Source organism: Procambarus clarkii, chromosome 83, assembly GCF_040958095.1.
Source record: "Procambarus clarkii isolate CNS0578487 chromosome 83, FALCON_Pclarkii_2.0, whole genome shotgun sequence".
In the NCBI taxonomy this organism is placed as follows: Eukaryota; Metazoa; Arthropoda; class Malacostraca; order Decapoda; family Cambaridae; genus Procambarus; species Procambarus clarkii.
The window spans coordinates 8,041,673-8,068,193 of record NC_091232.1 but is presented as its reverse complement, the minus strand read 5'-3'; the positions used below and the strand labels follow the sequence as shown (position 1 = coordinate 8,068,193).

The window sequence follows — 26,521 nt, the reverse complement described above, 5'->3', positions numbered from 1 at the left end:
CGGTTCAGCAACGGCCTCGATTTTTTGCAGGGTTAGACCTCGATCCTCGACAGTCGAAGTGGTTGGGCACTGATCTTCTACTCCGTCCTTACGTTTACCAGCTCAGCTCTTAGTGTGTCCCCATATGCCTTCCAAATGCCGGGTAGTCATAAGAAGCGCTTTCTTCTCGTAATTAATTACATTACCTAACCTTAGGCCAAAAATCTGTATTTGCAAGGAAAACCTGTATTAACTAGTCATCCATAACGCAAGTAGGAAAATTTGTGTAAAGAGGTTAAGTGAAAGTGAATGAACGTTGTATATTCATGTCAATGTACTATGTACAGAAAATATGAATAATAAAAATCTTAGAATACAACATTGTCGCTTTACTCTGATAGAAATTGAACGGGAAAATCAGGTTCTGAAGTTTTCATAAGAATGAAAAGAAAAATAGTTATGTTTTCTTGGAGGGAAATAAATCAGCTCGCCTGTGAACATATCCAGAAGAACGACTACAAAGTGGAATTACTTAGCAAGCTTGAACTGGTTTACACATATTAGTTAAGTTACACAGTGCTTGGTATTAATTTATCACGTTAATGAATGCTCCTTCATATATACCACGGGACGTACTACGCCCTTTATTAATTCATATCTAAAATTTCATTTGTTCAGCCTGGCAGTGCATAGCTTTGATGCTCTTTATTAATGTATTGTAATTAACAATCAATATATGTGGGGGAAAGTTATACAAGAGAATTCAAATTAGATTCCATATTCTCTGCTCTTTAAATTCATCAATGATTACCCTTTTTGCCTCTAACGACGCAGAAGTTATTTTACATTCTTAATTTACCTCCACTAGTATTGGACAGAAGATTTAAAATGCTGAGTTGAAGATATTATTGAACAGAGTAATCGAAATGTTTTTTTAAAGCAATTTGGACGTCCTTATCTAGTTTTCGCTTACAAAGTAAATTAAAATTATGTTCCAGGCAGTTTCGGTCAGAATGAATTCAAGTTTGATTTTATATTTTGCAATGGTTGCTTCTACTGTATAAGCTGCAGATATAGCACTGTATATGTTGCAGATATATCACTGTATATGCTGCAGATATATCACTGTATATGCTGCAATAGTCGTTTCTATTGTATGGGTATCTATGCAACGCTTGTATCTACTGTATTCGCTGTAGATATATTACCGTATTGCTGCATCTCTTGTATCTACTGTAAATGCTGAAGATATATATCATCGGTTTCTTTTTATTTGTTTTGTATCGCTGCATCTTTCATTGTAATAAATCAGCCCATCGTCTTACAATGAAAGTACTTATAGTAACTATTTGGAGGAGGGGGGGGGATAACTCTCTCTCTCTCTCTCTCTCTCTCTCTCTCTCTCTCTCTCTCTCTCTCTCTCTCTCTCTCTCTCTCTCTCTCTCTCTCTCTCTCTCTCTCTCTCTGTATATATATATATATATATATATATATATATATATACATTAGCTTTATTTTTCCTAGACTATAAAGTTAATAGTTGAAAGATCAGATTACTTGTGGTCCATCACGAGTTATTGGTACTTTGGATCAAATAGTTAAAAGTACTGTCATTTCAAGAAGATGGATTGAGTACATATAGGCGATAATGAATTATAGTAGCATTATATGGGAACATTTTCAATATCTGAAGTGCATTGCAAGAACTGAGAAGTGCATCAACAGTCACTGACCAGGCTTGATCATGTGTTACTGAAAAGGAAAATACTGTTGTGTAACTACAATTTACTCACAAGCAACGATGCTTTGTCTACAACTTTCAGTAACAAATTCATTGCCCATATTTCGCTCAGAAATTATCATGATAGTTGTAATTTTAACCTTTGAGTTTACAAGCACCATTTCATTTATCTAATCAAACTTCGTACAATATAATTTGATGGCTTATATTGTTATACAGAATGTCTCAAGCTTTTTTTTCACTGTAAACTATACTTGAAATGCATTCAGAACTTGTTATATTGAGAAAATACACTATTATATAAGTTCCATTAATTTAAACTACATATACACTTGTAAGGCATTACCACCATGATATAAAACAGAGTTTTTCATCATAGAACGTTGTAATTATTCACAAATTTTATTTTAGCGTTTAATTTTCCATGCAGAAGATATAAATGCATTATATTTACTGCAACTGTCAATTACTAAATTATTATTAATTCAATAAATTACCATTCTGAATCTATTCCTTAATCTACTTTTTGAATTTGACTTCTTTGGTTTATAAAACACTTCTAAGAATAACCTCTTATTTAGTTCTAGTTGGCATGCTCAGCTTCCATTGGTAATATTAGACACATGAAAGATCATCAGTGCTTGCTATTTTATTAATTCATAAGCATTTCTTCAACTTATACGTCCTATATCAAGTGTTTGTTAATAGTCTGATGGCGGATGTTATCGTTTCTTTGACAAACATGTTTGAAGTCTGCTGACGGATGCTCTGTTATGACAAACACACAGTTTAAAGTGTGACGGATGATCTGTTATTACAAACACACAGTTTGAAGTCTTCTGACGGATGCTCTGCCATGACAAACACACTGTTTAAAGTGTGGCAGATGCTTTGTTATTACAAACACACAGTTTGAAGTCTTCTGACGGATGCTCTGTTGGTCTGACAAACACGTGGTTGTCTGTACTTCCTTTCCCATTATCGCTTGTCAGTGGAAAGGAATTAAGGTTCATCGAAATTTAAAGTTTACATTGTGAATTAACTGATGTTCAAGACAACTTGACATTGGAGATTATCTGAAACTGAAGATAACTTGACATTGGGGATTATCTGCAACTGAAGATAACTTGACGACGTGAATTACCTGATGTTGAAGGTAATACAGCAGTAAGCAAACATCGCCAGCTTGATTATAACTATTGTAGATACAGCGCTAGAAGGTGAAGAAGCACGAGGCTCAGCCAATCACACAGATAATTAGTGGATTAACTTTGCGAGGCCATAGGCATATTAATAAACCTTTCAATTACGGAAATTGACAGAGCCGAGGCTCCTGTATTACCAAGTCACTTAGTACCATAGGGAAATAGATAGACTAATATTCAAACGAAGTTACGTGTAAATAAGTAGCAGGACTAGGTGGGCACGGTTGTAAAGTATCCTGCAGTACCACGGTATAACGCAGTGGTGTAAACTGTATACGGAACGTGGTGTACTGTATGTACTGGTATGTACTGTGAAAGATGAGGAATACTGTGTCGAGTGATTGTGACTTATCTGAAGGCTATGAGGTGCTGCTTTCTGTGGGTGTGTAATTACTATTTGTATTTACTATTTGTATCAGCGGAATCGAGCTATTAGATCTTGAATCGCGCCTTTCTAACCTATTTAATTTTCCCTCTATTATGTCTACTACATATATTTATCTTGCACACACATATCGTCAGGAAGCAGCTCGTAGTAGCTGTCTAACTCTCAGGTACCTATTTACTGCTAGGTGAACAGGTGCATTAGGGGTGAAAGAAAATCTGCCCATTTGTTTCTGCCTCTGCTGGGGATCGAACCCCGGCCTTTAGGACTACGACCCCAGAGCGCTGTCCCTTCAACCCATGTGTGTGTGTGTGTGTGTGTGTGTGTGTGTGTGTGTGTGTGTGTGTGTGCGTGTGTGTGTGTGTGTGTGTGTGTGTGTGTGTGTGTGTGTGTGTGTGTGTGTGTGTGTGTGTGTGTGTGTGTGTGTGGGTGTGTGTGTGTTTGTGTGTAGGCTGTAAGATAGTTCTGAAGGCTGAATTGATGGAGATTACTTCACCAGGTCTAACGTTGATAAATTAGGTTTGATCTGTTTTAAAGAATTTGACGCGTATTATTGATGTATGGCGCGGTCAGTATGAATTAATTCTGGCATAAAGAGACTTAAATGTTATCTAAATCGTTTTTGCAAGTGGCGAGACTTAGTCAGGTTTTGATAAGAGAAACCAAACTACCGTTTGTTACAACGCCTAATTGGGGAACAAATAACAAATTCTTGGATTTGCATTTCATTACAACCCTTATTTATACCAATATTTAAAATATCATTACCTGTCATTACTCATAATTCTGTAAATTGTGTTCATTAAATTCTGATTCTAATAATTAGAAGTTACTTCTGTCCATATTAATTATTTGTGTAGAAAGAAGAAGAAATAAATTAGGATGTTTTTCAACAGTCTATAGAAGGAAAAAATTCTTTCCCTTGTTGAACTCAGGATTCCCGTCCAAAACAACATAGAGGTAGTCCTCCACCTTGCAAATGAGGCCATCCTCCTTCACTATGCAAAGTTATCCATATCTCCATAGATTATTTGTAATCATGTAAAAATGAGGAGAATTTTTCCTACATTCATAAGTCAATATGTGTGTGAATGTATATGTGTGCATACACCTTGCACATATACATAAATATATACGTGTGTGATGATAATGGATAACGCCTGTATAAATTATGTAAAACATGCTAGATATTTTCCTATCCATTTAGCTTACTTGAGAATCAACAACATTTGTGATGATTTTTTATAGAAATGTTGGAATTTGATTGAAGATTAATGCAAATAACTTTGTCGATCAGACATTACTGGATCTTCTCCTTGACCAAATATAGACTTGGACCATGACTAAGAATTGTAAAGGCTCCTTATTCATTGTGTCTTTCGCTCGAAGCTGTGGACTCCATATGTCTGGAACTCTAAAGCACGACACAAACAATGAGATCAAAACAAGGTGAAGAATACTGATCAGTAATAAGTTGTGTTCCCTCTTTATCTAGTCCAACCACTTGGGCTGGACGGTAGAGCGATGGCCTCGCTTCATGCAGGTCGGCGTTCAATCCCCGACCGCCAATCCCCTATGAGGGTTCGAATCTACGCACGGGATGTTCCCAGATGCGTCTTAGTCAAATGTATCACGACATGGTGAAAAGAATTGCCACCTGGAGTGCTACTGCTCTCAAGAGGATCCTGAAGCTTCTCAGAAGCACAATCGGGGTTTCATACAATTTGTTTTCACCATGTCGTGGTACAGTTGACTAAGGCGCAACTGGGGACATCCTGTGCGTAGGTTCGAACCCACATCACGGTCCTTGTGGATTTAGTCATTTGATATATCTCGCAATTGTCATTTCTGTGTGTATTATTAATTATTTTTAAAATTTTACATGTTTAATACCAGGGCACTATTATTATTTTACGGTGTTTTTCAATACTTGAGAATATCTCCCATGTTCATATCCGATGGAAGTGTATAATAGCGATCTACTCTCACGTGCTATTCAGCAATTGCCAATGGTTCTCCAGATAATTCCAAATCAATGAAAATTGAAAAAGTCTTCCCTGGTAGGATAAACGAACCATCTGACTGCCAGGAGGACAGTCGCTTGTGGCTGCCAAAGCGTCTCCTTCAGGCCAAAAAAATTGCGATAAACTGTGTTATTCCGTAAGGATGAATCCTATGGTCCTTCCCAAAACCAAATGTTGTCTTACGATCCCAATCTGCTCCCAAGAATCCGAAGTCTTGCCCAGAAAACGCAATCCTTGCAGGATTCTATCCCTTTATTATTGGGTAAAAAATTGAATTCCTGATTTGCTGCTTTTATTCAACATGTTTTACACTGTCTAAAAATATATACTATCTCTAAATGTGATACACATTTCGTTCATAACTCCACCTCTCAATATTTAAAATAATAACTCCACTGGCTGACAACATGGGAGAAATTAATACCAGCTCTGAGTACATATAAATGTGCACTATGGTACCAGATATACCACACAATATTAAGCATATCACATAATATAATATATATCCCTTGCGTTGGTCTGCCATATCTCTGTATGTTCCTGAAGAATGTTTCTTATTACTCTCTCTTATACAATACAATAAGGAGGAAGGCAGTGATTTGTTTTTCAATGCATGATATTTAAACCAAAATGGCAGGTCAATGTATGAAATTTCAGCATTAATTTAAAATTTTAATGATAAAGTTTGAGTCAGCGAGAAAATTTGGAGTCTGTGGGAAATTTTAAACAAATTATTTATGGTCCTTCCAGTTCTGACTATGATCAGGAAGAGCAAGTCAACCATCAATCTCGCCTTGTAGTAATAACTGGCTAACCCCCATTGCATGTTATTAAATCCATCCTCCATTTCATATCTTTATCATTCCCATTATGTGTCCCCCATTACTTGTTTATTTGAACATGTTCTCTTAATTTACCACACCTCACAATTGCAATATATATCAGGAGATATTTTAAATAAGTCATGTCCCTTATCAGTGCTGATATAAACATAAATGTTCAGTTTAAGCTTTCCTTCATATGAATTTTCATATTACTATCAATACTATACACAAAAGCATGTCCTCTGTCTAGACCCATCACGCTCTGAACTGTCATTAAGGGCACACAAGTGGTTACTAACCAACAAGCAAGTAAACTTAGTGAAAAAAACCTGTAGAGCAATTTGGTTCCCGAGGCCGTCGAGAAAAGCAAAAGAGCCTCTAACTGAAATACTCCCTCAATATTTCCCATAACGTCTCGAATACATCGTCGTGTTCATCATCAGATCTAAAATACAGGAACCACGAAACTGATACCCAATAGGGTCGAATACAACAACATAAGATATAACATAATGACACTGTTTACACATAAAAGAACGAACTCGAACACTTACCATATTTCACTTAATTTCACAAAATAGGATTTGACTAATATTTAACAAAGACAGCAAATACTAATTCAAAATTACAATTACAAACAAAGTAATTCAATAAACTTATACAAACACAAAAGTAGTAAAATAAGTTGCAGAATATCAATAGGACTCATTATAAAGCATAAATATTACATAATATTGTACGCCAGATAATATACTCAGTAACTTAATTAAGCAGAAATAATATTAATTATAAAAAATAATTGTGGAGTTTTCATATTTTGAGTTAAATTTTATTCATATAACCTTTCTCTTCCTTTCTAGACTCATGTATTCTAACCATCCATTTGCTCTTTGACTTATCTGAGCTAACCATCTATTTTCGAACTTGACTCATGTGGAATGATCTTCCTTTTTCTTTCTTTAATCATATAAGCCATCCTTTCTTCTCTTTTGTCTAACACTAAGTGAGCCTTTAATATTGAGCTGCTTACATATCTTGTGAGTCTAAATATTGCATTATTATCCTTAATGCTCTTATCAAGCTAGCAGCTAAAATGATAGATGCAGAGGGATTTCATCATGTGATTAATAACGATCAGAAGCGATCAGAATAACGATCACTGTGACTGCAGTAGACTTCATTTTATATAACTTTTTATTATTTCTGGAAAACTATCCATTCGTATGTCTGAAAACTAGAAAGCTTTGTATCTGTACTGGCAAAATAGAGATCTACACTAAGAGCTACGCTATACAAACATTTACTGCGAGAGAAACCCTCCTTAAGTTCTACCCTGAGAGTAGCAAACAGTCTTGCTGAGTACTAAATGTATTAGTACTGATAAGACTGCAAAAGCTCTGCTTTAGTAGCCAAGCTACGCAAAATTTTACTCCTATCTAGAGTTAAGGTGAACTCTATCCGGATACCCAGGAATTTCACGGACTCGACTCTGATACCTAGGAATTTGCGTGGATTCGATCCTGATAAACAAAAATTATGTGGACTCAACCCAGACACCCAAGAACCCCGTGGATTCGTCCCTGATACCCAAGAATTATGTGACCTCGATCCGGATACCTAGTAACTACGCAGACTCTACCCTGATAACCAGGAAATATGCGGATTCTATCCTGATATCCAGGAATGTATTGACTATTTACAGAGTCCCCTCAAGCACACAAATTCAGGCTGGGACCCCTGGTATTACTGGGCGATATTTTTACAGCGTCATCAAAACTAGAAGCAAATGCTTGTTAATCTAGCCGCAAAATTCCCATGTTTATGGATGAAAAACAGATTGCACACGACTCACAACCAGCCCTTCCTCGTACTATGTTCTGTCAGACCTGTCCTCGAGCTCTTCCAGGGGGCGGTCGACCCCAAACACGCACTCATCAACTTAAACGTAATATGTATTCACATTTGTTTCCTGAAATATAAATTAATATTAATACATATTAAAACTTTAAGTATTATTAGGTTAGGTGGTTGTTTTGTTGGCAATTGTTTGAATTTGTACTATAGGGGTGAAAGATTTAGAGGTGGAATTCAAACAAACGACATCGCTCGTTAAATGATCGAACCTCATCTGTTGTGAGACTTGTGTAAAGTGTTTTCGTTCATAAACAGAAGGATAAGTGGCTGGAATAACAATCATTTTACCATTGTTTATGTGGACGGGCTGGATGACAGGATAAATATTTTAGATTTTCTGAATGAACTCTATTTCCAACATGAGTTTGTGTCATACTGATCTCAAGATACGTGTTACACGACCTAAAGTAGGACTTGTGTGCTCAGACTAAAGAAATACTATCACAGCCCAATGCATATTTAAATAGTTTCGACATTTACGCCAACTTACTCCTCTAAGGCAACTAGTTAGCAATGTTAATGGCGCATTTTTCTAATAATTTCTGTGCGTTGTTAAACGTGTGTATTAGATTTGATAATCTATTAAATCTTGGAACCCAGTGAGCTATCTGTCATATTTTTATAACTGCGTTTGCATCGTTATAAGTACAGGCGTGCCATCCTGCTCATACAGGCGTGCCAACCTTGCTAATACAAGCGTGCCAACCCTGGTCATACAGGCGTGCCAACTCTGCTCAGGAAAAACACTGTACTGTGTTAGGGCACTTGAACCGGATGGGTGACCTGAGTATGTGCATGGTAGGAACATGCACAGCGCCCAGAGCATGTTACTGATCATGACAAGTTGCCGAACTTATAATTATCTTGATCATCCCTTGTCATGTGTAGTTACATAATTACAGCAATTAGCATGAGACACGAGCGACTTGTAGCCTGTTCCTTAACGATATCCTAACTATATCTCCAGCTATTGTTTCGTTATTTGCAATGAGAACGTAACATTTTATCGTATGAGAAAGTTATGCGATTTCCACCCCTCTAAAAAAGGCGTTTCCCCTAGATTTTCACACATAATTGAAAATGACTTACCACTTTATTTTACTAAAACGGGAGACAAACGTTCAGGTCACGTCCCAAGAGTATTAAGAATATCAACACCAGAGGGGCACCATTTTTGTTTCATGGTTGTATATAAAAGTCTTACCATCATTATCATATGAAACTTTTAACTTTTATGGAAGCGATTTGCATGTTTCTTCTCGGTACTCGAAGGGTTTTTGAATATTGTTTCATCTCACACCGCACGGTTGAGCATGATACAAGGCACTGCAGAGGCATGATGCAAGGCAAGAGGTATGATGCAAGATAGAGCATGTTACTAAACACTCGAAATGTGTTACAGAGCAACGTAGAGCTCGCTAATGGTGCTGTAGAGACTGAAGCCGTGATAGAGTCGGGAGAGCAAACGAGAACAGCGCAGAAATTCGCCAACATAAGAATAACTTGCAATGCAGAAGAGTAGATAAAAATCACTAGAAGTTCCGGAGCAGATGAGCAGTATGATCTTAGCTGCTTGTTCTTAGCTGCTTGTTCTTAGCTGCTTGTTCTTAGCTGCTTGTTCTTAGCTGCTTGTTCTTAGCTGTTTGTTCTTAGCTGCTTGGTCTTAGCTGCTTGGTCTTAGCTGTTTGATCTTAGATGCTGAACTGCTGGAGACGAGAACGGAGATAACGCAGCAACAACGCGAACGAAATTGCAGGTGTGACACGGCAGTTAAGGCAGTTCGAAGGCGTGGTAGCGTAGATGCGACAGGAGTCGTAGAAAGCGACCGTGTGGCAGACCCAAGCCAGAAGTAAACGTAGATTGCATGTAGTGTAGGTCAAGAGTGGAAGCTAGGTGCGGTCCCAAACTGCTGATGTCAACTTTGTAAGGGAATGGTTTCTAAACGTAAGGCGTAGTCCCGTTCCAACTGACATCTGCATCCTGCCACCTGTTAGATAAAAAATATATTATATATATAATATATATATATATATATATATATATATATATATATATATATATATATATGTATATATATATATATATATATATATATATATATATATATATATATATATATATATATATATATATATATATATATATATATATTTATAACACAGTCTTTTAAAACAAAGATCCTGAACCCATTAATTAGCATTAATAATCTTTTTGGCTACCGTAAATGGGTTTTAAATAACAAAAATTCACCTAAACCAATTGTATACAAACTGATGTATATAATTGACTTAGATGAAATCAAATACAGATTACCAAAACAATACCAAAAAAATATTACCTTTTTTTGACAAGATCGAAAAACAATTATTTGCTTGATATGGAAGAGGATTATGAAGGACCCTTCCGTTTTGTATGGCGAAAAGGATTAACAAATCTCTTTTTTACCACTGTGAACTGAAGGCACCTACTTAGTATGGATAAGATTTTCAAGGGGAGGAATCTGTTGGTCGTCCCTGCGTGGTCGAACTCGCGTGTCGATAGAGAGGATGGTCGCCGCTATCTGACTGGTACTGCTGGAGTAGTAGTAGAGGTCGAATCTGTCGAGCAGTGAAGGGGAAGGATTGCTAACCTTACATCTTTTCCTTCAAGTATATACATATATATATTTGACTTCAATCTCCGTAATTGTTGTTTGTAATTCACAAAGTATACTGAATCCCATATTGAATTTATTAGAGTATAAATCAGAGTACTTATTGGCGTATATAGTACACTTAGTTTCCAAGATTTGTTTTTCTACGTTTCATCATACATTTATTACAAGTGTTTTTAATGTGGTTATGTATGGTAAAACACATGATTTTGTGCATATAAATACAACATATATCCTGCTATTGACGTAGACCAAATAGATCTGTCTCATACGTAAACAAACACGGAATTATTTCAGATGTTTTATAACGATTGTTTTACACAGTTGGTCAGACATGACAAGCTCTCTCACCTGTTCTCGGCGTGGTAGTCCCTAAGGAGGTCCCTGCTAGTGTAGAAGAGGATGCCATAGGAATCGTTACAACGGGTGACCCATATTGGGAAGGATGGGGTCTTGAGGCGTGACCCCACAACTTCCTGGCTGTTTCCCTCCGGTCGTCTCCACACCAGCAGTCCGATTTCGGCTCGGATAAGAATTCCTGTCTTGGGCTTAGCCTGGATAATAACACAAATTTTGCTACAATTTAAAAAGTTTCAGAATTTCCGATTCGAATACAACACCTCCATTGCTTCTTTTTTCAAAGATATAACAGACTTCTTGAGAGTTTAAGATCTTTCTGGTTGTATTATAACGATGTAGTAACCGTTATGATGCAGCTGACACTTACCATAGTCTCTTCCGTGCCCTCGTAAATGATGCCGTTATGGAGATAGAGCGTAGCACGTCCCGTGATCACTAAGGTGGCCAGACATGGCTGGATCATTCCGTTCCCCAGAATGAGGCTCTGGTCTTCCCCACATCTGTCCTCGCTAAGTCTGTAGGGTCAAGGTCAGGTCACTCTCCTTGTCCTTATAGAGAACCTTGGCTGGCTTGCCAGTTCAGGTCACCCACTTGGACTTTAGTAGCTTAATTGTAAGGGAATAAGACTCACGCTGATCATAGCACAAACAAGAAGAATTTAATACCAATTAGGACTCTGTAATTAGGACAATTATAAACTGACGTCAGTTATTCAGAATTTATGTTTTAATTTATAATAAGTGCTTGGCAACATTATAAGTGTCACTGATGTGAATTTTAAGCAAGGATTTTGCCTATCAAGATCCACTTGATAAACGCCTTTCGGCTAGATAAACACAATCAAAATCTCAGAAATAATTTTCGACCAAAATATAAAATCTAGCTACATACCTCTTTTAACCTTTCCTGTTATTTATCAGAGGCTTGATGTAGAACCTCCTGTACACTTGTTGGTGAAGTAGACATATCTGTCAGCACATAACCGAATATTCCTCCTCAGTGAGGACTCACCGAAGACGGAGAGAAGTGCAAAAAACAAAAAAGATGACATCTTCTATGAGGAAAATAATAGCTGAGCCATACCTGTGGGAGGTACAGGAGGTGGGAAGACGATTGGCGCCTTATCTGTGAGAGCTGCAGGAGGAGTGAGGTCTTATCTTAGGCAGGTTCTGAAGGCGTTTCGAGGCTTTACTCGAGGAAGTTGCAGAAAAAGGAGAATTTAAGCTTTATCTGAGAAAAGTGCAGAAGAATGAAGAGAATTTAGGCCTTACCTGTGGAAGGTGCGGGAGAGGACGAGGCTGTAGAGGAAGAGAAGTATTCCATTGCCATCCTCATTCACCATCTGTGAAGTGAGAAGTCAAGTTAGCCACAGTCCACTTTTGCTGTGGTTGCGTCTCTCTAATGTCTCAACTACAACATTTAATCACTATTTCTTCCGTCATTTTTTCTCTCACTCTAAAATGCTCAAAGACATTTTTGAGGGAGAGTAATATTTATTTGTATATGTAAAATCTGTGTATGTATATGAACTTTAGGGATTTAAATCCAGTCTTACCTCATAGAGATATTTCCTGATGTTAAACTTCAGTTCTTCATATTTTCCATAGTTGAAGATGACGATCTGGAACATTAGGTTGACAAATTTCAGAAACTATAATCCAAACTGAATTTTTTTTTAATTGATAAAGGCTTGCTCTGTATGACTGTTATGAAAGTCAGAGTTGTATAGAACCCCAAAACATGTTAAGGATCTCAATAGGCAAGGATCTGTATGCTAACGATCTTATTAGATAGTGATCTAAATGTAAAGAATCTCACTAGGCAATGTTAAGGGTCTCACTAGGCGTGAGCTGCATGAAGCGAAATGGTTGCATATTATTCTTAAATGTGTAAAATTCCCCATGATTATTACAAATGTCTGGAGGGGCAACAAATACAATGTGTCATTGTAGGAAATTAGCTAGGACTAGAGTGTGTGAAGGTGAGAAAGAGGACAGGACTACAATGAGTCAAAGTGAGAAAGAGGGCAGGATTACAGTGAGTCAAGGCTAGAAAGAGACTAGGACCAAATTGCGTGAAAGCGGCGGAGTTCGTGCCGCACCTTCTCAGTGCAACCATCCTCCATATAGCACGGGTCGTCACTGACGTGCACTTCATCCCGGGTCAGACAGAGGACGGCGTGCTTCCTCTCTCCGGCCTTCCACAGGATGTCGCTCAGGGCCCCAACCAGGGCGTCCACCTGCGCCTTCTTGGTCGTCCGCAGGAGCCTGTGTAGGAGAAGGCCTCAGTGTTTTATGTTTGGCATTATATGGAATCTATGTGGCTAATATATCCGGTTTCGTATATAAGGTCCTTATTTATCGAAAGTTTGTGTGTTAATAGTGTCGTGAATTTTATTTATTTGCTTCAGCTCATGATCGAGTTTCTTTGTCTCAATTAGTAACCAGTTATGTGTAATATTTTACTGTTAACTGTGTTTTTTGTCTGACTTATGTGTGTTATACCAGGATTGTATATATTTTTTTCCTGGAGTGTGTGTGGTATGTCTGGCATTCATATATGTTACGTCTGGTTTGTGTTGATCATACCTGATTTGAGCGTGTTATTCCTGCCGTGATTGTGTCAAGCCTTATGTGTGTGTGTGTGTGTTATCCCAGGATTGTAAATGCTTTGCCTATCATGTGTGAGAGGTATGCTAGCTTGGATGGGTTTCGATTGAATTGTTTATTAAGTCTGGATTAAGTGTGCTACTCCTGACTTTTTGTAAGTCGTGTCATGTGTGTGTGTGTTATACCTGGAGTTAATCTGCTACACCTGGCCTGCTACACCTGAAGAGGAAATTGATTAAAATCTTGTCTCTCGCTGAGCATTTCATGCAGCAAAGGTATTTTCAAGATATTAACACATTTGCCTCTCATATACAGAAGAATTTTGCTGCAATAAACGAAAATTACTGGGGTTCAGGGTCTTTTACCTTATAATTAAAATATATCTGATATTTGAATAAATGGAAATGATCCCAATCACTCATTAGATACCTCTACTACCATATCTTCACCTACAAATCAAACAAAATAAATATTGCTCAAAATATAAAAAACCAATACCAAAATATATGTACACATTAAGATGGAAAGATAAAAAAAAATTACGTTGCACAAAGGGAAAGTTTTCCCTTGACTTCATGAGCTGTACAACGACAGTAAAACATGCAACGAACCAAATACAAATATATATATATATATATATATATATATATATATATATATATATATATATATATATTATAAATAGGTACAAAGATAAGCATTGTGAAGTATAGATGTACACTGCACAATCTGCAGGACAAGTTATTGCCTTAACGCAACATATCAAAAAAGATCTGTAACATTACGAGTGTTTCCACTAACTCTGACCTGGAGGAGACTTACATCTGAAGAACACCATTCTTTACACTACAGTGTCTGTCACAACGACCAGGCAGCCAAACTCAACTGTAGGATTTCCTTTTGTTTTTTAAACAATAAATCTGACTTGCTCCCATCCCTCTGGCCCATCTCACAGGCTTAAACATTATGATTATCCTCAAATTTCTGCTTTCAAATACCCCGATGTCTTATTTATAGGGATTTGAAATCAGAAAAAGAGAAAGACTCACCTGATGACGTCCCCGACCGCGCCTGGTTTGTGAGAGTTGAAGAGAAGGTGTTTGAGAACGTAAGCCTGGACGCACATGACAAGGCCCTTGGTGCTGGACTTAGGAGCCTTGAGGCCGTAGGCTAGAGCCGTCCCAGCGTCGTGGAAGCAGAAGGACTGACCCAGCCACTCATTTAGCGAGAAAGTTAGCAAGTCCGCCGCCCCGAAGACCCGTTCACGGAGTTCCTGTAGGGGAGGATCTATGTGACGACCTTACCTACGGCTTCCACACGTCCTAAACAAGTGCACGCTTGTTCCTATTGGTTACAGATGTTTTAAACTAGTACACGAGCTTCTACACTAGTTCCACACGTCCTAAAGCTAATACAAGAGCGTTTGTACGTGTTCACCGCGTTCTAAGACAGTACAAAACCATCCTCACAAGGTCCACCTGCCTTACGCTAGGTAAACAGCTTATCTTACGTGTTCCTAACGTCCTAATTTAGTACAAAGGCTTCCCTATGGGACCCCGCACGTCGTAAAAAACTACAAGAACACCATATGAAGTACAAGGGAATTGCTTCCGCTACATAACAAAATGTATGATCTCTCTAAGTACAGGAATATCCTCATATTACAGGATATATTATGAGTAGAGCCTTTCATTTACTGAATAAAAATGTCAACTTATATTATAGAACAGAACAATCGAATTTACATAAGCATTCCATATTTACGTAACATAGAGACACAAGGTACAAGCAGTAATAGTATTTACAAAATCAACACCATGAACCACGGCAGGAAAACCAGCATCAACCGGAGTATGATCAGAAGCAGTCCAGTGTTGTAACGAATAACACAACACCGACAACTAGCATATAAGTTTTAGGAATATGAGGAGCAGTAAAAAAAATGCAAAGAGCGATTAAGAAAAAAAACAGAAGCAGGCGCAGCCGCTGGAAAACGAGCAGAAACACTCACAATTGCTGTATCCGGAGTGATTGGGTCTCCGCCAACCACTGGAACCTTCGTAATGGTCACCCTGCACCGACTGGGGTACAGCACATGTTCTGCGGGATACCAGAGTCAGGTCATTACATGCTGGGGTAGAGAAAAGCGAAGCATTGCTATATATGGGGCAGTAAGGTTAGATGTGGAAGGGTTGAACAGAAGATATGATAAGATATTCGTTAGGATTGAGGAGGAATGTGACCGGTCAGAGTTAAGAATGGTTATTTAGGATGGATGAAGGAAGTGTAACATATGGTAGGTCATAGAGCATAATGTCGCTTTGTTTGCTTTGTAAGCATATCTTGGTATTTCGTATGTCGTTTTCATGTGTCCTCTCCTCTCTCTCTCTCTCTCTCTTGGTCGTAAAGTTTATCTCCCTCAGTGTTTCCTCGTTGAATACCTGTGGACCTGTTCTAGTTTTGTCTTGTGATTTTATAAGTGAGGGATTTCATGTTTCATGTCACGTATTCAAGAGTAGGGTCCAAATAGGATATGCATAACGGCCAGAAGACTCCTTTGCCCCAGTGTGTGTGTGTGTGTTTGAGAATGTGGGTATATGTGTGGGAGTTGTATGTGGTGGTGTGTATGAATGTATGCATCTCGCTGTGTGGCGAGAGGGTTGAAGTAGATAATCTAATACCATACATACGAAGGTCAAAGCTACTAAATGTTAATATCCTATTCATCCAACATAATATATTAAAAAAATGTAACCACGACAGAAACAAGAAAACAAAACCATGAAAATTAATACCTTAATTGTTATTGCTTTACAAATATTACACGACTGAGGCAATTGCAAACCATATTGACTCAAGTCGGGGAATGCAAACGCAATCTTGCAATCACCAACAATGGTCCCATATTTACCTAGTTATGATACTCTATGATAAGGCAGACGAACGATCTCGTTAGGTAATTAGGCCGAAGCCAAACGATCCTTGTGTCCCTGTGTGATAAGATTGGTGGGATGGATTTTTTTTTCCGGTGAAAAGGAATAGGAAATCAGGTATAGATAATGCAGCAGAGTGAGGAGAAGGAAGAGGGAGGACTATTCGTGGCAAGAAAAGGAGGAATTGGGAAGTAAATTAGGAGAAGTGGGATAGAAAGTAGATGGGAAGAGAAAAGAGAAGGGGGAGAAGAAACATGATAGAGAGAGAGGAAGTAACGGAACTGGAAGGATGGAAGGATGAGGAAAGAGGAGAGGGAGAGGGAGGAACCAGGCGTGGGAGAGAAAGGACTATACAAGAAGAATGGAAACATATCAGCGACTATGTATGGCCAGAGGAGAAAGAATAAGAATTTAAAAAGAAGATAGAGGAGGACAGAAAGAAGAAATGGAAGAGTAGAGGAACAAGGGAGGCAAGCAATAGGAAAAGAAAAATTTAAACACGGATAGATATCGGAGCTAGAAGAAAAATGGATTGAAGTAGAAAGAAGCTTCAGAAGAAAAATTAGAGAAAGTGAGATAAAGAAAGAATGTATAGAGAAAGATACATAGAAATAGGAGAAAGGGCAAGAGAGAGAGAAAAAAGGGCAAGGACGAAGGTGCATTCCCTTCCCTCCTTCCCTCAAAGTTAAAAAAGACAGAAAATATTATGCCATAAATATGTTTATTGCGTGCTTAGTGACCCTCTTGCCTGGAATACCTTCAACTGACACGGCTGCATTTAAGAATATTAACTTGACATTCTTGCAGATATTCCTGAGAGATATATACATCGAGAGGTGTAAACTTGCTTCTCAGTGTGTATACACTGAGAGTTTACTCTAGTTCTAAACAATGTACCAGACGAAAGTATACTTGCTATAATGAGGTAATAAACCTTATACTTCTCACGTAGTATTAGAGTCAGCGAGGAGGCGCTCGTAAGCTGTCTTCCGGTTACAAATAAGTGACGAAGTCGTGGCGGTAAATAATAATAAGACTTCAACATCTTAAGTTATCCTCTGTAACAGGGGGACCTACATGTCACCCACCCACCCACACACACACACACACACACACACACACACACAATCCTTCCTGTTGATTGACGGTTGAGAGGCGGGACCAAAGAGCCAGAGCTCAACCCCCGCAAACACAACTAGGTGAGTACAACTAGGTGAGTACACACACACACACACACACACACACACACACACACACACACACACACACACACACACACACACACACACACACACACACACACACACACACACACACACACACACACCATCCCTGTGGGCCTCGCGGCTTAGTGGACATCGCTCGAGAGTTGTAGTTTTAAGGGCCCCGGTTCGAATCCCGGCCGAGGAGGAAGCAAATGGGCAGAGTTTCTTTCACCCTGAGGCCATTGTTCACCTTGCAGTAAATAGGTACCTGAGAGTTAGACAGCTTCCTGGGGATGCGCGTGTGTGTGTGTGTGTGTGCATGTGTATGTGTGTTTGAGAGAAATATGTAGTAGATATAATAGAGGAAAAATAAATTGGTTAGGAAGGCGGGGGGCCAAGAGCTAATATCTAGATTCTGCAGACACAAATTGTAAATACAAATAGTAAATACACACACACACAAATACAAACACACACACATTACACAAAATCAGCACGAATGGAGGGATTATACAGTTTTCACGTTCTTCATTCTCTATGATAGCGTGCACAAAATTACTGTTTATTGTTCTGCGTACTTTGTTTGATACAAAATATATAAAGTTCACTACATGAGCTAATGATTCAATTTTAAACGTGCAGCTGAATTTTCTAGACACGATCCTTCCTTGTCAAGTAAAATTGTTCCTAGTTCAAACTACAAGTAAATTCAACGAAATATGGAGGGGGTTGAGAGATCACTTAAGTGCATACTGATATACGAACAAGATTGGAAGTGCAGGCAACTGAAACGTGGGTAATACAGTTGGGTGCGAGTGGCATACTATCTGAAAATAGTTAAAAGAGGTGTCAATGAGGGTGGTATACTATCTGAAAATAGTTAAAAGAGGTGTCAATGAGGGTGGTATACTATCTGAAAATAGTAAATATAGGGATGGGTGAATGTGACATACTATCTGAAAGTAGCTAAAATAGTTGTATGTGAGAGTGTCATAATATGTGAAAGTAGCTAGCATATGTGAACGGGCGTAGCATACTACCTGGAACACAACATAGACTTAACATACAAGAGAGAAAAACAGTGAAGATATGAAAGGGATTATGACTAATGTTCGTGTTCCTGACAGACACTCCAACATGAAGAAATGTACATTTTTGGTCTTAACAATAAATTCCTTAAGTACAACAGGCAGACTAATTAACGTAATAAGATTAAATACTTTTATAATTTTATGAGAATATATTGTATTTTTTATAAGAGAGAATCCATTTTTTGTTAAATTATCTGTTTTATAGGGAATTTTTTTTAAGAGAGAGCGAGAGAGAGAGAGAGAGAGAGAGAGAGAGAGAGAGAGAGAGAGAGAGAGAGAGAGAGAGAGAGAGAGAGAGAGAGAGAGAGAGAGAGAGAGAGAGAAAGAGAGACAGAGAGAGAGAGAGAGAGAGAGAGAGAGAGAGAGAGAGAGAGAGAGAGAGAGAGAGAGAGAGAGAGAGAGAGAGAGAGAGAGAGAGAGAGAGAGAGAGAGAGAGAGAGAGAGAGAGAGAGAGAGAGAGAGAGAGAGAGAGAGAGAGAGAGAGAGAGAGAGAGAGAGAGAGACAGAGAGACAGAGAGAAAGACAAAGACAGAGACAGAGACAGAGACAGACAGAAACAGAGACAGAGCCAGAACCAGAGAGAATCACTGGAAACACTACAGACTTGCGTGAGCTCTGTGATCGACGGTTCTGATGGTGGTCTGAGTGTGAACGACTTTCTTCACCAACTTCTGGAAACTGCGACGACGGGCGTTCTTCACCTCCTGCAGGTGTACCTCCTCCTCGTACGGGTCAGGCACGACTGGACAGGGAGAAGTGAGAACGTCATTGTTATGGAAACTTTGACATTGCCAATGTGTAGATTAACAGTATCCTAACAAAACTGAATTAATGCTAAATATATATAAAAAAACATTATAAATCACTACAAAATAATACCTTATAGTTTTGACTAATATACACTAGCTTATTAGTGTACAACCGTTGGGCAGGGTGGTGAGTGGGACAAGGGTGATATTTTAGCGACGTTGAAGAATGAACACAGTTAAAGTGTGTGGCTAACACGAACCGGAATTTGCGTGTTACTTTAAGTCACCTGCTTTTTCCACATCCAAATCCTCGCCACACATCACCTCACCCCTCCACATAACACACACCACAGCAGATCACACCCTGTGACTCCAGCTGGACCACAACAACACACACACACACACCCTAGTTACATACTAGCCATTGTAATGTTTCTGCGTAACCCAGACCTTCCCAGACACGCAAACGTTGGTGCTTAACTCGCTAAATGAAGGGCTCTCGGCTATATTTGGAGTAATTACACTTTAATGACCAGGAAAGTGTTATTCACAAGGTCCGTGACGCCAGTGGCAACAGAGCTGTGACAGCCAGGAAAGGAGGATACGTGTGGCGTCTTTCACGAATACCTCTTTCAGCATTCTTTGTGGAGTCTGCTCTACTGACCTCGTCTAGTGGGCGCTCGCTCGAGTGGGTCTGGGCTATGTGTTCACGGGTGCGTACATTCCTGCGGTTTGATTACCTTGGTTATGTGTTCGTACTCAGGGTTTCCACACCTACATTATGTATTCCCTTGTGTTTATGCGCCAGTGGTTTGATTAATGGAGAACCAATTTATGTGCCTTAAGTGTTTCAGCAATACACACACACACACACACACACACACACACACACACACACACACACACACACACACACACACACACACACACACACACACACACACACACACACACACACACACACACACACACACACACACACACACATATATATATATATATATATATATATATATATATATATATATATATATATATATATATATATATATATATATATATATATATATATATATATATATATAAAGTTTAAATATATGTTCATCCTACGCTTGAAATACCGCGGTAATCCCACGATAACGAGTTAATTTATACTGCAGAAAGATTATTTTAACGCCGGCGTGGTAATTACGGCGGCTGATTAATTCTCACTGTGACATAATATTTTCCATAAATATGGCAGTTTCCCCACAGGACCGCGAGACACGGCGCTCTTCCCTCTATCACGGCAAATTTCCACAGTAACAACAGTTCCCCCTGTAACACAACAGTTCCCCCTGTAACACAACAGTTCCAACTGTAACACAACAGTTCCAACTGTAACACAACAGTTCCCACTGTAACACAACAGTTCCCACTGTAACACAACAGTTCCCACTGTAACACAACAGTTCCCACTGTAACACAACAGTTTCCACTGTAACACAACAGTTCCCCCTGTAACACAACAGTTCCAACTGTAACACAACAGTTCCCACTGTAACACAACAGTTCCCACTGTAACACAACAGTTCCAACTGTAACACAACAGTTCCCACTGTAACACAACAGTTCCCACTGTAACTCAATAGTTCCCACTGTAACACAACAGTTCCCACTGTAACTCAATAGTTCCCACTGTAACTCAATAGTTCCCAGTGTAACACAACAACAACAATAGCACAACAACAACAATAGCACAACAACAACAATAGCACAATAATTACATAGATATACAACAAATTCCACGTTAGAAGTATTTGGCAAATTGCCGTCTGAAATACTTCTATATCACCCTGAGCAGAATTTCTTAGAAATAAAAAAAATATTTACATATTAAAAATTGTTTCCTGTAGCGAGTATTTACAAAGTTTTACAGCCACACATATCTCATCGTATTACTAATTTACATTTACGAAAAAGGCCTCAAGCCATTCGTATTTAATGAGAATTTGTTTTTACAAGGTTCAAAATCTACATAAGATACGGAAATTCTGAATGTTGTCTTGTAAATGATGCCTAGTTTTAGTGTTGTGAATATACTGTTTTAAATAAGGTACTGTAAATGTGGTTTTGTAAATGGATCTTGTGAATGCAGCCTTGTATTTGCCGTGTTGCATATGTGGTTTTGTAAATATATTGTTACAAAAATATTCCAGTTAAATACTCTTATAAATGTGGTCTTGTAATTCTGGTCTAGTATATGTGTCTTGTAAATGTGTCTTGTAAATGTGACTGTAAAGCCTGTCTTGTATTTAGAAAAAAACAAATCTGTAAATACAAGAATTTCCATTCATGGAATGGACTTCTGACGGTTTAAAAATAAATAAATTATATGTTCCAGAAATCCAAATACAATTCTAATATTGTTCCCACTGTGTAAATATATTAGTTACGGTTGAAACATATCACGCAAATGATAAAAGATTTTTTATATTTTTCGTGATATGTATCGATTGATATGATATGTTAAATTATATATTAATAAATTATATTAACATATAATTTAACTTTTACAAATACACTATTTTAGTGTTTTAATGATGGTCCGAAATTAGATATACGAGTGATGCATTTAAAATGTCAAAATCTATAATGATATAAGAAAAAAATATTATAAATGTTATTTCAATTAATTTCACAATATGCAAAAATAATTTTTCCAATAAAGAAATAAATTAATGTTATTACATGGATAATTCAACATTTTTTGTGACATCCATTATTTTTTGTAACTAATCCCTAATTTTCACAAGACAAAATTAAAAATTCCTTAAAATTATTTAGATAATTTTTAATTCTGACCACAATCATTGATCAAACAAATTTATAGTATTGAATACGACGTTATTAGGAACCCATCACTATTCAACATATCTCTAGTTCTATTAAACACATTTAATTTTTACGGTTAAAATACAAGTAGATGCAACAAATATAGATGTACAGAGGCTTACTGACTGACTTCAATATAGCAGATTTCCATAATATTAATACAATATGGGATGTTTTGCTGCTTCCTGAACACGTGACCGAACTAAACAGGATCCGTCACGTGCCTGAACCAATCCAGACACAAAGTGACCGAGACGCCTTAAACCCGACGTCCCGCACGGCATGTTGGCGAGGCTGAAACCGAGCATATGTGATTTCCGACGTTTCAGACAAGAACTTTCAAACGTTTCCCTGAAATGTTTCTGATAGCCCCTTGATCCCCGACGGTCCAAGAGGCTGGGCAACGTTCCTACTAATGAGACGTTTTAGTGTATATAAATACCAAATGACTAGACCAATCGCTTCAGACATAACACATAATCTGCACGAATACAGAGCCACCCTCGTGATGATTCACACGAGTCTAGCAACCGGTGATAGACGACAACTGTGTCAAGTCACGGTAGCTGGAACCAGGTCAACAAGTGAGGAAGGTCATCGAATGTGACCCCTAGGAAACTATGTGAGGGGCAGGTTACTGGGCAGGATCAGGGAACTATGTGAGGGGGTTGCTACTGGATGTGATCAGGGCACTAGATAAAGGGTAGTTACTGGATGTGATCAGGGCACTAGATGAAGGGTAGTTACTGGGCATGATCAGGGCACAAGATGAGGAGTAGTTACTAGATGCAATCTGAGCACTTGATTACAACTAAATTATATAACCAAAAGTGAAAAGTAATCTGTTTTGTATTCTTCGTAATATCAGTAATATGCAATACTTAGTTATTATAATATTCATAATAAATAACGAATATATTTTCTCATTTAAAATTTGGTTATAAGATTACTGATTCTGTAAAGAATCCTTAATGCGAAATATACCAAGTTAGAAAGGGTCTGGCTGTGACACAATAGGTGTCACAGCACCTATTGTACCAGCTCCACACCTCCCAGCTACAAACATGCTGTTTTTGTACCCCACTCTTCAGCGATGATGGCAAAAGAGATTCTGGAGACTCTCTCAACAGGTCTCTTTTGTTCTCTCGTCGGTAGAGTGACGGTCTCGTTTCACGCAGGTCGACGTTCAATTCCCAACCGTCCAAGTGTTTGAGCACTATTCCTTTCCCTTGTCCCATCGCAAGTCCTCCTCCTGACCCCTTCCCAGTGCTAAATAGTCGTCATGATTTGACGCATTTCCCTCCTAATAGTTCCCTTCACTCGTAACAGTTCAACACCTGCTTCCCAATAAAGACAGAACGTAATACAACCTTAGTTCTGAGTTGTTATAACGGTATAACCATGTGATTTTGTTGTGTGTTGCAGGATTGGTCCACCTCGCCCGCCTACCCGTCAGCTGCCTCACACTTAACACAACATGTACAATATCTGCTCTGCCTATCACCTCCAAAGTTTGCCAACTGCTGTGTAAATATTTGGTTTGGTAGTTGCTATTGAATTTTTATTTTCCTTTTGTTTACATTCCCTCACCCCCTCACATACATTTCTGTTTCAAATTCATATCTCAGGTAATTCACTGAATTTCATCTCGATATTATTATTATTATTATTATTATTATTATTATTATTATTATTATTATTATTATTATTATTGCATTTAAAGACCAAGCCTGTTATATAATTCATAATAAAATATCTATGCTGGTATTGTGTTCATTAGGCATTCCTTTACGAAACAGGTTGTTCGTGGTCAAATTATAAGGAAGAAATAACATCCGATCTTACAAAATTTATAGATATTGTGTAACATTGGTGAACATCTTAATATTCATAAAATACGTAATTTACTGATTTTTATATTGTGGTTAATTTAACGTATTGTAATTGGGATTAATGGAAGTTGATAATTGGAGTTTGATGATCAGTATCCAGTCTCTCACACACGTGAAATATGCATTTCATGAACCTAATTTCAATTTTGTTAGATTTTCATGTACATTTTTGTATTCCAGTACTTCTGTCTTCTTATTTTCGCAACAAATTTCTTTATTTCTAATATATATTTTTATTTTAATTTGCTTTTCATCAGTGTATTTTCCGAGGCAAATAACGTATTTCTTTGGGCCAAATACGACTGTTATCATACAAAATGACTTCAATATTTGCTGCTCAAATATCTCCCACAATCATTCCAAAATTTATAGCCCTGCGCTCAAGACACATAATGAAGTCTAGTCTTGTGCCTCTGTGACCCTGAGGCAGACATGTCAAATAGAACAGACTCTAGTACAATGGTCTACGTCCTCGGCCATCAATCTAGGGACCCGTGCTCAATCCCAGTGCATCTAGCAGGAAAATAGGTAAGAAAGAGTTCAACAACTGTTGAGGGTTGCATCGTGAGGAAGGTCAGTAGTTGACCTAGGGTGACCTCGATAAGCTTAAAATTAGGCTTCCTGTTCCCGACAACAAGAAATAATCAACTATTTGTATTCACTTGTGTTTTTTGAAGGTTGGGGTTTGTCTCTGCACGTCTCACCTCTCTACTAGTAATTAAAAAGCTTATTCGATTACCTATTAATCATTTATTCTCTAACCTTGCAATGCAAAATTAATTTGGTAACTTTTGGTTGTAGGGTTCAGGTCCTGAGCCCATTATGTGGCTCAAATCCTTTTTCCATTAACGCCCATAGGATGGGTATGGAGTGCCTAATAAATTCACAAAATTAGTCAATAACTTCTGGTTCATTTTATGTTCAGTTCGCAGGTCATCGCGGCCCTACCCAGTGTGATCTCATGTACTGGTGACCCCCAATGTTGCCACTTGACCTAATCTCACACCGTGTGTCCACTCGTCCGAGGAGCACATATTGTAACCCACCTTGTTCCACCCGATGTTACCCAATGTCCTGCTCCTATCTTTTTAGACGGCTTGTAGTGGGTGAACTCCTGATCCGCCACCTGATCCCACTTCAAGGTTAACACCTATTATAATTTTATGTACATCTATAAATGTACATAAACAGACAGACAGAATACCTTTCTGTCTGCCTGCCTGTATGGGGTTGAAGGGCAGCCTCCTGGGGATGGCCCAGGCGGCTTTTCACGATATTTGATGTTTTTTTCACCATATTTACTGTGGGGCACGTGCCCAACATGGCCAGGTCGTAGTTGGTACAGTTGGCACATACAGGGAGAACAGCGTTGGACGGTTACATACTAAAATCCACGACGACTGTGATACTGAACACTGACTACCATCTAGCTAAATGCTCTAGAAACAAAAAAATATATTATTTTTGTTCGCAAATCTTTGGAGTAGAATGGAGGGATCGAACCTGCGTCTTGAAGTGACCCAAGATGCTTGTTCGACTAGATTCTGAACTACTTAGCTTACAAACTTATTTATATGGTGACGAACTTACCTACTTTTTTAGATGCGATGCGGGCATTCAAAACCTTCTTAACAGAGTCCTGGAATCCAGCGGCGTTTGCCATTCTGGATCTGATTAACAGACACAGAGAGAGAAAGATCAGTGTTTTGATAAGGAATACCAGCTTATATTCAAATTATAATAAGGATGCAGAAAATAAATAATAGTAAAGTCGCTAAAACAATAACACAACCAACAATGTTCTTGTAACAATGTTCTAAATCCTTGTTTTTATAAATAATTAAATAAATAAATAAATTTATTTATTTAATAAATAAATCAGAAAAGTTTTTGGGGGCAATGAGGTGATTTGAATCGGCGTTCTGTTGATTTCCGGACCCACTCAGCAACGATAGGAAGAAAGGTTAATCAACCTGGAAGTCTACTGAATTCATTGGGAGGTTCTGGAGGCCCGAACCGGTGCCTAACCAAGATTTTACGAATGCCCCGCCTACACTTTGGTCAGCAGGTAATGATGTTCACA

General features: G+C 38.2%; 2 protein-coding genes across 5 annotated transcripts in view; one reads left to right on the top strand and one right to left on the bottom strand.

Annotated features, from left to right (window-relative positions):
- The window catches only part of LOC123768686 (inactive ubiquitin carboxyl-terminal hydrolase MINDY-4B), a 113,551-nt gene extending 112,192 nt beyond the window's left edge, over nucleotides 1-1,359 (top strand). For all 4 annotated transcript variants that reach the window (XM_045759368.2, XM_069316346.1, XM_069316345.1 and 1 more), the window contains one exon: nucleotides 1-1,359. This exon is cut by the window's left edge and continues 741 nt beyond it. The gene's annotated coding sequence lies outside the window, so the exon portion shown is untranslated.
- A 4,332-nt stretch (nucleotides 1,360-5,691) lies between these two features.
- LOC123768818 (inactive ubiquitin carboxyl-terminal hydrolase MINDY-4B-like) lies at nucleotides 5,692-26,101 on the bottom strand. The gene is made up of 11 exons (XM_045759606.2): nucleotides 26,029-26,101; nucleotides 19,528-19,665; nucleotides 15,706-15,794; nucleotides 14,744-14,967; nucleotides 13,187-13,352; nucleotides 12,641-12,706; nucleotides 12,357-12,427; nucleotides 11,453-11,600; nucleotides 11,077-11,279; nucleotides 10,541-10,669; nucleotides 5,692-10,059 (listed from the first exon to the last, which is right to left on the bottom strand). Exons 1-11 carry the CDS (start codon nucleotides 26,099-26,101, stop codon nucleotides 10,011-10,013), a joined length of 1,356 nt encoding a protein of 451 aa, XP_045615562.1. The 3' UTR covers nucleotides 5,692-10,010.
- Nucleotides 26,102-26,521: the final 420 nt, after the last annotated feature.

Coding starts and splice junctions, on each gene's coding strand:
- LOC123768818 (XM_045759606.2), bottom strand. CDS start 26,101: ATGGCAAACGCCGCTGGATTCCAGGACTCTGTTAAGAAGGTTTTGAAT. Junction 13,353..14,743: donor GCGGTCGGGGACGTCATCAG/GTGAGTCTTTCT, acceptor TCTCCTACACAG/GCTCCTGCGGACGACCAAGA. Junction 11,601..12,356: donor CTCTCCCGCACCTTCCACAG/GTAAGGCCTAAA, acceptor TTGACCCTACAG/ACTTAGCGAGGACAGATGTG.